This window comes from Meles meles, chromosome 10, assembly GCF_922984935.1.
Source record: "Meles meles chromosome 10, mMelMel3.1 paternal haplotype, whole genome shotgun sequence".
Classification (NCBI taxonomy): Eukaryota; Metazoa; Chordata; class Mammalia; order Carnivora; family Mustelidae; genus Meles; species Meles meles.
Window position 1 is genome coordinate 104,291,184 of NC_060075.1, and position 14,176 is coordinate 104,305,359.

General features: G+C 38.4%; 1 protein-coding gene across 1 annotated transcript in view; it reads right to left on the reverse strand.

Annotated features, from left to right (window-relative positions):
* Positions 1–14,176, reverse strand: part of STK17A (serine/threonine kinase 17a) — a 46,681-nt gene that overhangs the window by 15,552 nt on the left and 16,953 nt on the right. The window contains exon 3 of the mRNA XM_046020398.1: positions 7,211–7,355. Coding sequence (XP_045876354.1) covers positions 7,211–7,355 — 145 coding nt within the window. The remainder of the gene's footprint in view (positions 1–7,210; positions 7,356–14,176) is intronic.

Consider the following 14,176-nt stretch of genomic DNA (forward strand, 5'->3'; position numbering starts at 1 on the left):
GAAGAAGTAATTTTTAGTAAAACCCTGGAAGAAAAATCCAGATTATAGTAGGTTGAAAAATAAGCTGAAAGGCTAAGTGATCTTTCTAGTACAGGTCATTCTGGCTTAGTTATCTGTGGCTGTCCTCTAAACCAGTGCTGCCCTATGGGAAGGTAATGCAAGGCACAGAATGTAACTTAAAATCTTCTATGGACATATTATAAAAGGTAAAATGAAACAAGTGAACATAATTTAATATTTCTTTAATATATCTAAAATGTTCTCCCTTCAACAGGTAATATATAAAATTTTTGAGCTATTTTACTATTTTTTTTTCCCCATGCTAAGTCCTTGAAATCTGGCACAAAGTTCACACTTAGAGCATATCTCTGCTCTCAAGTGCTCCACAGCCGCAAATGGCCAGTGTTACTGGATTGAACAGTGCAGCTATGAACGCCTTTAATTAAAAATTAAAAATCCAAATGATACCCCAATAAATGTTCAGAGAATTCTTTTTTTTTAAAAAGATTTTATTTATTTATTCGACAGAGAAATCACAAGAGAGGCAGGCAGAGAGCGAGGAAGGGAAGCAGGCTCTCCGCTGAGCAGAGAGCCAGATGTGGGACTCGATCCCAGGACCCTGAGATCATGACCTGAGCCGAAGGCAGCGGCTTAACCTACTGAGCCACCCAGGTGCACCATGTTCAGAGAATTCTTAACATCTCTTCCATAATGTCCTAATTTATTACCACTACACAATTACAGAATAGTAGTTCATCTTGAAAACTTATTTATAAAAACTAAGACTTTCTGTCTATAGTGAAAACAACTGGCTCAGTGTAATCTGTAATTTTGTACAAAAAATTGTTTTCTGAATCAAAGAAAGTTTTGACTACAGTAAAAACTTAAAAGAGAAAGACAAAAACCACGAATTGCTGTCACTACAGAAGTATGGACTGCAGAGGCGAGCTAACTATTATAAATTAATACAAACCAGATAAAGCATCCCTCCTGTCACATACACAAAAGGACAGAAAATGTGTAAGTGATCACTGTTAGAATCAGTTTCTCTCTTTTTTTTTAAAGATTTATTTGACAGACAGAGATCACAAGTAGTCAGAGAGGCAGGCAGGGAGAGAAGAGGAAGCAGGCTCCCTGCTGAGCAGAGAGCCCAACGCGGGGCTCGATCCCAGGACCCCGAGACCACGACCCGAGCTGAAGGCAGAGGCTTTTAACCCACTGAGCCACCCAGGTGCCCCTAAGTTTCTCTTTTTAATCATAAAATAACAAGAGGTTTTGGCAATGTGTATAAACAAACTTCATTATAAAGCTATTTTCTCTTTGTTAATTAGCTTCTAGCTATTTCTTCAGGAAAAAAATTAGGATTATGAGTCCCAAGACTTCTCAAGGCAATTTTTGAGTTATTACACTAATGAAATACTCCAGTAAAACAAAATGTCATTATTCAAGCAAATTAGATAAAAGAAGTTGCCTCTGTTACGTATATTCATCATTGAACATGTTTTGCCCTTTCCAGTACATAAAGAATTCCACGAGAAATATTGTGAAGTGGAAATCTTTACCATATCGTAAGGGCCATCTGTGATTACTAAAACATGCACAGTCTGTAAATGTTCTTAAATACCATTTGTTCCTTTAAAATAGCTTAAATGTTTGTCCCTTATATTTTATTTATACTTTACATTCCCTGGGAAATGCTTTCTTTGCTAATCATGTAAAAATTAGTTGGAGTGGTGGTAACGTAGTAAATTCTAAATTAATGTGATCAGATTATTAAAACGTCACTGTATTTGAAATTTAGGCCCAGTCACATGCATCCACCATCTACCAAAGTGAGAGACATTAAACGGTTGACAGAGGGATTGCTAGGAAAAAACGCCTTTTACAATCAGAGCTCTTTCAGGGAATTTCACAGTTAATGCTTATTATGTAGTTTCTGCCAACTGCCCTGGTTTGACCACAGATACATTTTAGGAACAGACCTTACTCTTCTAAATAAAACGTAAGTACGATTACAGGCCTATAATCTGCTCGTCTGTGATGCCAAAATATACCCACTTCCAGGAAGTGAGACACCTGTGCTGAAAACAAGGAGAAGTACATTAGCATTTACAGCTTAGCTAGACCTTCTTTCTAGAGAATCCAGTTCGTGTTAAGAAGTTGTGCCTCATTTGCGACGATGTGGATGGAACTAGAGAGTATTATACTTAGCGAAATAAATCAATCGGAGAAAGACAACTATCACATGATCTCCCTGATATGAGGAAGTAGAGATACAATGTGGGGTATTTGGGGGGGGGGGGTAGGAAAAGAATAAATGAAACAAGATGGGATCGGGAGGGAGACAAACCATAAGAGACTCTTAATCTCACAAAACAAACTGAGGGTTGCTGGGGGGAGGGTGGCCAGGAGAGGGGGATGGGGTTATGGTGAGCGCTGTGAAGTGTGTAAACCTGGCGATTCACAGACCTGTACCCCTGGGGATAAAAATATATTATATGTTTATAAAAAAATTTTAAAAATTAATAAAAAATAAATTAAAAAAAAAAGAAGAAGTTGTGGCTCATGACACCTAACTCTATTTAAGATGCATGAATCCAGGCACCTGGGTGGCTCAGTGGGTTAAAGCCTCTGCCTTCAGCTCAGGTCATGGTCCCAGGCTCCTGGGATCGAGCCCAGAATCGGGCTCTCTGCTCAGCAGGGAGCCTGCTTCCCTTCTCTTTCTGCCTGCCTCTCTGCCTACTTGTGATCTCTGTCTGTCAAATAAATAAAATCTTAAAAAAAAAAAAAAATGGATGAATCCCAGGTGGTAAAAGAAAACAAGAAGGTCCCTGGAGAAGCAATGACAATGGAAGAAACAGGAAACACACAAATTGTCCTCAAACAGACAAAGGCAGTCAGGAGATCTTTGGATTATCTTATTTCTCTGCTTCACGGGGGGAATACTTTCATTTATCTATCTTCATATTCTCATGTAGCTCATTTAACAGTTACTGAATCATCACCCCGGAATAAGAGCACTATAAAGTGAGGTTAACTTGCCTTAAGGTACCATAAACAAAATTTGAGGAACATTTTTATCAGGCAATGAAAATTCCAGCTGACTTTTTATTTATTAACACCCAGTCATAGTACAGAAAGAGGTTAATACTACTGTCTAAATCAGTTTGGGAGACTGTTTAGAAATGTTACCCCTGCGTGCCCGGGTGGCTAAGTTGGTTAAGCAACTGCCTTCGGCTCAGGTCATCCTTGAGTCCGAGGATCGAGTCCCGCATCAGGGTTCCCTGCTCAGCAGGGGATCTGCTTCTCCCTCTGACCCTCTTCCTTCTCTCTCATTCTTGCTCTCTCGAATAAATAAATAAATTAATTAATTAATTTAAAAAAAGAAATGTTTCCCCTCTTTCAAGTAATACACTGATGTTCAAACTGTCAGTGACCAACTTAAATCTCAAAACAGAAAGTTCTAGCTTCTAGTTCCTGGTCTGCTCTTCTGCTTGTCACATACATGTAACAGTGTGGACGAGCTCATGACCGAAGACCGGGTATAGAACTGTTGAGAGATCTAACCAACAAAGACCATTCAAACACAAAGAGCACCAGGTTTTAAGACTGGATTTCTCTGTGTTCTTTCTGGTCAAGTCCATCCCGTGACTGAAGCAGGCCACTATGCCAATGACTAATTCACCAAATCAAGGTCATTTTGAGGCTTTTAGCTTTGTCCTGACTTTGGCAGAGTTGCTGTTTCTCAGATTTTGTCAATCCTGCCACGATTTACGTGAAATGAGTGGGCTTTCCCTTCATTGCAGTTTAGTGTCTTTTCTGTTTTTGCGGTCGTATAAACAGTCCAAGATCTGCATCTGCTGCCGCCCCTCAAAGCATTTGCCATGTTCAATTTGAAGAAATCTGCCTGAGAGTCATCAGTGAATCAGTCTTTTGGCAAACTGCCCATCTGGGATCTGACCTGAAGCCAAGTAGCATATTTCCCATTGTGACAATTATCTCTTTTATAGGGAACTACAATAGTTATTCTAGCTTCTAACTACTTGTCCCTGGGACAAGAACGTCCCATTTTAACCATAATGGAGAACAGTCTACTAACTCGGAGTTGCCCTAGACATGGGGATTGTCAATTTGAACAATCCCCATGTCTAGTCCCCAGGAATTAAACAATCCCCATGAATTAAAAGTTCAGAAAACATAGTTAGCTTTGTAGCTTTCCAGCTCTTAGAGAGACTCAGAGTCAACATTATAAGCATAAATTGTCATGGCACAGATTGCTCTTAAAAGGTATGGGACAGCAGACTCTCCGTCCAGACTCACAGAGGTCACAGAAAGTCAACTGGAGAGGACCTTTTGGTAGAAATCATTCCCAGCGGCACGGCTGCAGCACCCACTCTGTCTCCGACCCTCCCCCGTCAGCGGTTCACGCAGGGACACATCTGACTGCACCTGTGACACTGTGACACAGAGGGACGGCTGAGAATCCCCCAGGCCACCCAGTCTTCTAGTTCCTCTGGGCCTACGAAACATGAAGAGTCCAGTTCCCAACATCAAAGGCCTCTATTAAATCCAGAAAGAATTCTACACCAAGTGTACTAGGAGAAAGGAATATGATTTATACTGAGTGTACTAGGGAGAAAGGGATATAATTTCCTTGAGTAAATACACAGTTAAACCTGGTATTCAAGAACTTAATTTTCACCTTCGGCTGCTTTGCTTTCAAGTAACATCAAAGACACATGACACATAGTGTTGGCAACCTGTCTGACCTGCTACTTAATTAGTTCCTGAATAATATAAAGGTTGAGCTGTCATAAATCGAAAGCGTATTTCCTATAGGTGCAATGTTATTTAAATTAGGGTTCATTCCTGGAAGTTCTTTTCACATCATTAAACCAGCAAAACATCATAAAAAATAAATACAGGGCTTTCCAAAGTTAAGTGTGTAAAACCAAACATGAAAAAAAAGCTTAGTGCAAACATTATGTGTGGGAATTCTTCTGCACGTCTGACGCTAACTGAGGCTTCCTGAAGTCCGAGTCTACTGAAGTCTGGGCTGCAGAGACCATCTCTTCCGGCTAAGTGTTCCCGAGGGAGGCAGTGATGTGTATTTATTCCAGCAAATTTCCAAGCATATGACAGACTAAAGGGAAAAAACGAAGCCCTAGTTCCCTCAGCCGTGCTAGGAGGGTTTTACCCAGGCCATTTCAGCTTTACCATCCTGGGACTCCATGTGGGTCACCTGCCTTCCAAAAATGCCACTTTACCTACCATAATCTACAGTGTTATAACCATGCATTTTAGCCACTGTAGTAAAAAATTAACATCCCTGAGAAAAATATGTTTACAGAATGATGTAAATTGGCATTTTTCAGAAAAGAACAAGAAAGTTTCCAAATTGTTTTCTTTCTGTAGGAAACAAGCATTTGAAGGAATATCTATTGCCCTTCCACCTTACTTCAGACAGAGCTTTATCAAGTTTACTTAAGAAGTCAACCCCCAGAGCACACACCGTACACTCCTGTATGTCCTCCCTGAGTGTTCCTTCACGCAGTGAAGATAAAACCCTGCTATTTAAACTGGAGAACATCTACCACGCCCCACAGCAGCGGTTCTCAAAACGGCGCCTGGAACTCTGCAATTGGGGCCTAGCAATTTGTTTTGACGAGCCCTTCCCGGTGGTCCTGGTCCCTGTCAGTCTCCAACTGGAGAACCACTGCCATAAGCAGCTCCTTTCTGCTAGAAGGCAAGCTACAGCAGAAGTCAAGCGAGATCGGCAGATGAGGAGTGACACGAGGCTGCAGAAGTCCAGAAGAGCAAAGTCTTTTTCGGGTCCAGGGGTTCAGTCTCCTCAGGTTACCTTCCTTCTTAACCCTGTCTCCTCTGGCTGATAAAGAACTGGAGTCACTGGTGTGTTCCTTGAGGAATGTTTCCTTTCCCGATAGCCACACTAGAACTGGATATGGAAGCAACCATCGATGGGGATCTTAGACTCTTCTACCCCAGGTGCCTGAAGGGATGAGCTAAGGATACTTGTAGTGGACACTCAGGTCTCCTGAGCACCCACCCGCCCACCCTCTGCTCTTTTAGAAACAGAACTGATCTGAGAATCCAACTCTCCCCCACTCTTGGTCCAAATAAAACTTTGGATGGGAGGAGGAATTTACCCCTCCAGGGTTGGAGCAAATGATACTGGTAATGCTGGCCTGGCCAGTCAAAACCCCGGCCCCCCGCACACTTATTAGCTCCAGACTGATCTAAGTTGGTGAGAGTGCATCTCAGGACTTCGGAAAGAGCTAATTAGTAGAACCTGGCTCTTTCCTGCTATGCCTCTGGACAATTCTAAGGCTAAATGGCAGCAGCTAACTTACCATCTTTTTGCCATTTTGAGAAGGCAGAGCTGGGGACTGAAGAAAAACCAACAACTCGTAGTATTTGAATTAATGAATAGTGTCATACCTAAAGTTAAAATTATGCCTGGTCTTTCTAGCCAATAAAATTTCCTTTGTGCGTCCCCTACTTTCAGCGGGCATTCTGATTACTTGATGGGCTGCCCTTCGCGCATTCTTTCTTCCCTCCTCCCCTTCTTCCTTTGATAATTTTCAATTCTAAATCTACCTGCCTCGAATCTCTTTAGTTCTCTATTTTATTGACTGCTGCCTGCCTAATTTTCTACACTATCTTTCAGATATTCCTGCTAAAAAGCCATCTTCCTCTCCATGATGAAACCCATGGAATCTGGCCTTTTCTCAATTGTCAATATCTCCTATTTCATCTCTCAATTCCAATGATGCTATTCCATTTATGTTTGCCCCACAAGTTTTCTTAACTTGTGACAGAATTTTATCTTCTATTTTCTGCATTTTCCCATATTTTTTTCCTATATTTTCTCTATTTAAATCCCCCCCCCCTTTTTTTTTAGGTCTAGCTCAAACCCTATCTTTTATCAGGAAGAGTTTACCTATCCTACCAATATCCTCTAAGCTCCATTTTTTGGAGCAATTTATTTACCTTTCTATATACACATCTGTACATTACTTCCTTGATAAAACTGGCTAGAGGATAAGAATAGACTCAACCTTTATTTCCTTATTACCTAATAAAACATACAAACTTGATAAATGTTTGAATAAATCATGTTAAACACTTTATACCTGGAGTGTCATCATTCTTTAACCATCTCAAACTTGTAAAGTAATTTAGATCTTACCTTCAAATCGAGATGAACTACATCATGAGCGTGTAAAAAGCAGACACCTTCTAATATCTGCCTCATGAGTCTTTGAACATCTTTTTCTTTAAAGGCTTCTTCTCTGTCTGCAACACACTGGTCAAAGATTTCACCCCCAGCAGCACTAGAGAAAGACAGAAACACACTTCAATTATAAAGAAAAAGGGCTCATTAAAAATGAGCCTTTTTTTGTTCTTAACATTTTACACATTAAATATCTTTATTTAAAGTATAAGTTGAGTGTCTGTGAACTTCTGTCTACTTGCCTAAATCCATTTTTCTTTTTCAAGTAAAAATATGAGGCTTCTAATATGATCTAAGATTAACATTTCCAAAGCTAAAGAAAAACATCAGTTTAAGAACTTCAAGAATTAAACATTAATAGTGAAATATACTAACACACTTTCAAGTGAAAATTTTTCTTTTTAAGATTGTACTTATTTTAGAGAGAGAGAGAGCATGAGCAGGAAGGAGAGAGAGAAGCAGAATCTCCACTGAGCAGGGAGTCAGACACAGGGCTCCACCCCAGGACCCTGGGATCATGACCTGAGCTGAAGGCAGACTCTTAACCCACTGAGCCACCCACGCACCCCTCAAGTGAAAATTTCTCAAAATTTTTGATTACAGAATACATAGAAATGTTTTTATAAAAAATACAAATAATGAAAATAAAGCAAACACCCTACAATTAATTAAAGGCCCCTTCTCCAATCCTAGCTAGGACTACATATCCTTTTGGTGTACTATTTCTTTCCAGATTAAAAAAAAAACAAAACATATATATATATATACACACACACACACGAAAATATACTTACTAAATGTACACAAAAATATTCGTTGCGTGGATTTTTTTTAAAAAACATAAATGGTAAATAGGACACATTCTATTGATGCTGTTCTACAATTTTTTCTTACTTAAAGATGTCTTAAGAATCTTTCCTTGATGGTTTTATATTTATCTACCTACCTCATAATTTTGAACTCTTATATCCCTGTGAATAAACCACACCCCTTTGAAGGACATTTACTTTCTTCCTAATTATTCACAATTACAAACAATGTTGTGATGAGAAGGCACAACAGAGTTTCTCCCCTGTTTCCTCATGTGCCAAGAGCTCTCAAGTGTAGATACCTAGAACAAAACAGCTGGAGTGAAGGGAACGTGCATTTTAAATTTTAATTGGAAGAGCCTCTCCTCACCAGAAGTTTAATACTGAATTTAAACTTTCTTCCAACCTCTGGGCAAAGCATCTCAGTTTGTTTTCCTCCAAATAATTTTGCCAATAAGAGGAAAAAAATAATCAACATTTAAAAATTTTTATTTCTCTTTGGCTGAAAGTCCATACTTAAACATTTTGTTCATACCAAAAATGGCAGTTCATGCCATATCTCAAGATGTCCTTTATGTGTGGAAAAAAGAAAAAGACTAGGTTGTTTTCATAAAGTTGCTATAAATTGTCATGAAATATAAAACTCCAAACAGCCATGCTGCTGTCAGACCAGAGCTACTTATTAATTGCCTTTCAGTATGATAACTTAGTTCCTTTTTTTCTTTCCTTTTCTGTTACACTAACCTACTTCCAAATTCTGCCCATATAAGGAAAGACAATTTGTCACCAGAACTAGATAAAAACATACTTAAGTTTAACGGAACAGTTGCAGGTGATGAAAGTGAAAGCAAATACTTCATTGGATGATAAGGTTTTCATTTTGGCTAAACCTATACAACTGATTTTTTATTTTATTTTGATTATAGTATTAAAAATTTGAAAGCAGGGGCACCTGGGTGGCTCAGTGGGTTAAAGCCTCTGCCTTCAGCTCGGGTCATGATCCCAGGGTCCTGGGATTGAGCCCCAAATCAGGCTCTCTGCTCAGCAGGGAGCCTGCTTCCTCCTCTCTCTGCCTGCCTCTCTGCTACTTGTGATCTCTGTCAAATAAAATCTTTTTAAAAAAATAAAAATAAAAATATGAATATGAAAGCATTGAAATCATTTTTATGTATTTAATTGTAAAATGCCCATACATAGGCATGGTTAAAGTAACATACAAGTCATAAGAAAAGAAATGAGCAGTCACAACGTCATTAGAGAGTATGTTAACTGCAGCCTCGCTCCACCGTGCTCTGTGAAGATGGACTTGATGACCTTAAGCAAGAGTCAGTATGAGCTGGGTCTACTCGGTCCCAAGCAGTTAGAGATACACCATGACAGAACATATGGCCCTCTGCACGTGTACACCACCATTTGCCAGTCACAACTCAGAACTGTCCATGTTTCTCAACTAAAACAGAGAACTGTATTTTGGTTGATAAAGTTTCCCAATCGCAATGGAGTCTCCCGGAGTCTCTCAGCTCATGACTACTATTCACAATAAAATTCAATAAAGGTCAATTTACATAAGTGAAAAGATTTAAGAGCAATTTCTTATTACTTCTTCCCACTATAAGGTATACCCATCCTTGCTTTAACCCAAGGGTTTCCTTTGTTGTCCCAACAATTTAAGTAGTTTACGTAAGCACAGCATATGAAGTACATATGAACTACAGTTTTCTGAAAATTTTCAGAGATGTATTTCAAATGCAGACTATCAAAGCCGTAAAGGCTAGCCTTCACACACCCTTCTGATACAATGTGCAGTCATCCTGGTTTACATTTGAAATGTAAACTCGACCGCATTAGCTGTCGTATTAGTGAATGGAACTAAACAAAATTATACTAAAGAACAATCTGCAACACTTAAAAGCATCTGTTACGTAGGGTTACCAGGACATAGAAGACCATTACCAACCACTTCACAGGAAGTATCTGCCTTCACATAGAAGCCAGAGAAACACTACAAGTTTTGTTGTGCCCTATCTTTTAACCACAGCAACACTTGCACAATCATGTTATGGTATATTTACTTTAGTAGTGTTTATTTTCCACTACTTTAAAATTACCCAGAACCTGAGAAGTTAACTTTATGATGAATTACATATAATTTTTTATCAAAAAAGTTTTTACAAAAACATTAATTCAGGAACTTTGCCCAAAAATTTTACACAGAAACTATTTTTATAAAACATATAAAGAACTTCTCATTTCAACGTTCTAGTGGCCCTTAGAAAGTTAAAGTATCTTCTGATCAACATTTTGCAGATCCATGTATGCACATGATGTTTGCAGGCTAAAAGCAACCGTTTGTCTGGCTGCCTGCACCTTGGCTAGACTCTGACACCAAACATTCCTTTTTCTATCGAAACTAGTATATCCATTGTACCTGCTTCAGGCTCAGTTCAGATATTTCCTCCCTCACTCTTCAAAATTAACAAATACCAATCAACTATGTTAGGTCCTGTGCAATGTGCTATGGATAGAAAGAAATTATAAATAAGTATGGGGATGCCTAGGTGGCTCAGTTGGTTAAGTCTCAGGTCATGATCGCAGGGTCCTGGGATCGAGCCCCACATGGGGCTCCCTGCTGAGCAGGGAGCCTGCTTCTCCTTCTGCCTGCTACTCCCCCTGCTTGTGCATGCTTGCGCTGATACATAAATAAATAAAATCTTTAAAATAAATAAGTATGGCTTATAACTTCAGGTACTAGTGGGAGAGAGAAAAATGAAACACATTTTAAAGAATACATATGTATAAATATATGTGCATATGAAATTATGTATCAAGTGATTTGATAATTCAGCAACTGAGCAATTCATTGGAAAGGAGAAAATAAAGCTTAGAAAAAAAAGACATTTATTTTGAGACTTGTAGAAGGAAGAGGAATCCACTAACTGAAATGGTTAAGAGCACATCCCAGGCAGAGTGTACAAAGTATAAGGGCATGATGGTGTCAAAAAATACAGGACATGACTCACCAAAGGTTAAGTACCTCCTTCCCCTTTGAGCCAAATGGCAGGGAACTTACCCTTTAGCCATAAATAACTAGAAAATGAGCAAAGTATATGAGCCAACTGTTTTCAGACATGAGAACACAAGCAGTTCAGACCATGATCCCAAAGAAAAGGGACACCAATAAGTAGCCCTACTGTCTGTCTTCCTATTTGGAAATAATTTATGGACTGTGATACAGGATGGTAGAGAAGCTTAAGCAGAATATGGCAGTCTTGCTAAAATGAAGACACAGACCAGGAGTTTGACGAAGTTAATGAAGTTGGATTTCAAGAGGAGTGACCAACAGAGAAAGATCTCCAGACATCCGCTTAGCTGGATCTTGAAGTCTTAGACAAAATACTAATAAGGGCAAGCATAAGGTGAAACTCTGTAAGTCAAGCAAAGAACTGCTCAGGAGTTAGAAGCTGAACAATTCCTAGCATTCACAGAGAACAGAATAAGATATTTGAATCCTGTCCAGTTGAAGTAGACAAATCATGTGAACCACCTGGGCAGTCAGCAGGCCCCCTATCCCAGAAGGGCCATACCTTAGTAGTAAGATTAAGTAGCCTCTGAACTGCCCCAACAAAGCTTATTCACAAGTGATTTAAGTGCCTGTCAAAACAAATGTCATCATTTTTAATGAAAGATCATAAAATGCACTCAACACTGTGACAATCTTAATGAATGGCATCATTCCAAAAATTACTAGACATCTGAAAGTGCCACAAATTATAATCCATTAGAGGCACCTGGGTGGCTCAGTGGGTTAAACCCTCTGCCTTTGGTTCAGGTCATGATCCTGGGGTCCTGGGATCGAGCCCTGCAATAGGCTCTCTGCTCAGCGGGGAACGTGCTTCCCTCTCTCTCTCTGCCTAACTGCCTACTTGTGATCTCTGCCAAATAAATAAATAAAATCTTAAAAATTACAACCTACAACTTATAGGAAAGCAATAAAAACAGACCCAGAAATAACAGATTATGGAATTGGCAGATAAGGCATTATAAATATACTCAAGGAATTAGAGTAAAATATGACCATAACGAGAGAGATGATGGGTATGAAAAAGGACCAAATGGAACTTCAAGAGATAAAGTATCTAAAATGAAAACTACTCTGGATGGGCTTTATAGCACTGCACAAGAATCAGTGAATTTTAAGATATAGCAACAGAATTTTAAGACCTAGCAATTCAATATTTAGAGAGGGGAAAAAAACAAAACAAAACAAAACAATAGGATCCCAGGGACCTGAGTAACAATATCAAGCAGTTTAACAGATGGTAATTGAAGGAACAAGAGAAGAGAGTTGGGGGGACACAAATATTTTTTTAAATAATGGCTGAGAAATTCCCAAACTGATAAAAACCATAATCCCAAAGATCCAGCCAAGGTAGCTCAAAGTAAACCCCAAGCAGAATAAACACAAAGAAAACCAAGGCTCATCATGCTCAAATTTCTGAATTACTGTTTTTAAAAGACACATTTAAAAAGGAATGGAGAATCAATGCAGACTTCTTGTCATAAACAACGAAAGGCAAATGACAACTCAATGATATCTTTAAGTGCTGAGAAAAGACAGTGTGTCTAAAGTGCACACTGTGGCTGGAAAAGGACTAGCAGGAGAGGAGGTGGAAGTCAGACAGAAAAATAGGAGAGGAAGTCAGAACAATCTGAAACTTTCTAGGTAAGGCAATGGGTTGGTATATAACCCTGTATACTGGGTTGTATATACTATATACTACAATGGGTTAGTATATAACCCTAATATCTCCCTCCTAGATGCATAAAGCAGCACAACTCATGGCTAAAACTCTGGAATCACACACTCCCAGACTGAATCTTGGCTCTGTTATTTAGTGTGACTTTAGGTTGATTAGTCCTCTGAAATTTTTTCTCATATAAAATCTTGTTCTAAAATTCACAAATAAATCCAGTAAAGTTGCAGGATACAAAATCAATATACCAAAATCATTGTGTTTTTATACACTAACAATGAACTTTCAGAAAGAGAAATTAAGAAAACAACCCCATTTTCAATGGCATCAGAAAGAATAAAATACTTAGGAATAAATTTAACCAAGAAAGTGAAAGATCTACACAATGAAAACTATAAGACACTGATGAAAGAAATCAAAGATGACACAAGTAAGTGGAAAGATATACCATGCTCATGGGTTGGAAGAATTAATACTGTTGAATAGTCCATACTATCCAAAGTAATCTACAAATTCAACACAATTCGTATCAAAATTCCAATAGCATTTTTCAGAGACACAGGAAAAAAAAATCCTAAAATTTGCATGGAACACAAAAGGCCCTGAATAACAAAGGCAATCTTGAGAACAAATCTGGATTTCAAAATATATTTCCAATTTCAAAATAAGTTACTACTCAACCATTAAAAAGAATGAAATCTTGCCATTTGTGACAACACAGATAGACCCTGATATGCTAAGTGAAACGATAAACACCATATAATTTAACTCATATGTGGAATCTTAAAAAAAATGAACAAAACAAAATTCATAGATATAGAGAACATACTGGTAGTAACCAAAGGGTAAGTGGGGAGAGAGGTGGGCAAAATGGGTGAAGGGGGCCAATTATAGGAAGATGGATGGTAACTAGACTTTTAGTATTGATCACTTTGTAGTACATACACGTCAAGTCAAATTTTGTATGCCTGAAGTTTACATAATGTTATATACCAATTTTACCTCAAATACAAAAAATTTCTTGTGAGAAAACTGTGGGTGTGTGTGTGTATGTGTGTATTAAAGCTACAGCAATAGAAACAGTATGGTATTGGCATAAAAACAGATCAACGGAACAGAAATATTTCTATTATAGAAATATTTCTGTTCCGTTGATCTGTTTTTATGCCAATAAAATTATGCATAGATGGTCAATTAACTAATGAAAAAGAAGCCAAGAATATACAGAATATAGCCAAGAATATACAATAGAGAAAGGGCAGTCTCTTCAGTAAAAATTTTTTTTTTAAACTGGGTAGCTACATGTAAAAGAACGAAACAGGATGCTTATCTCACATCATGCACAAAAGTCAACTCAA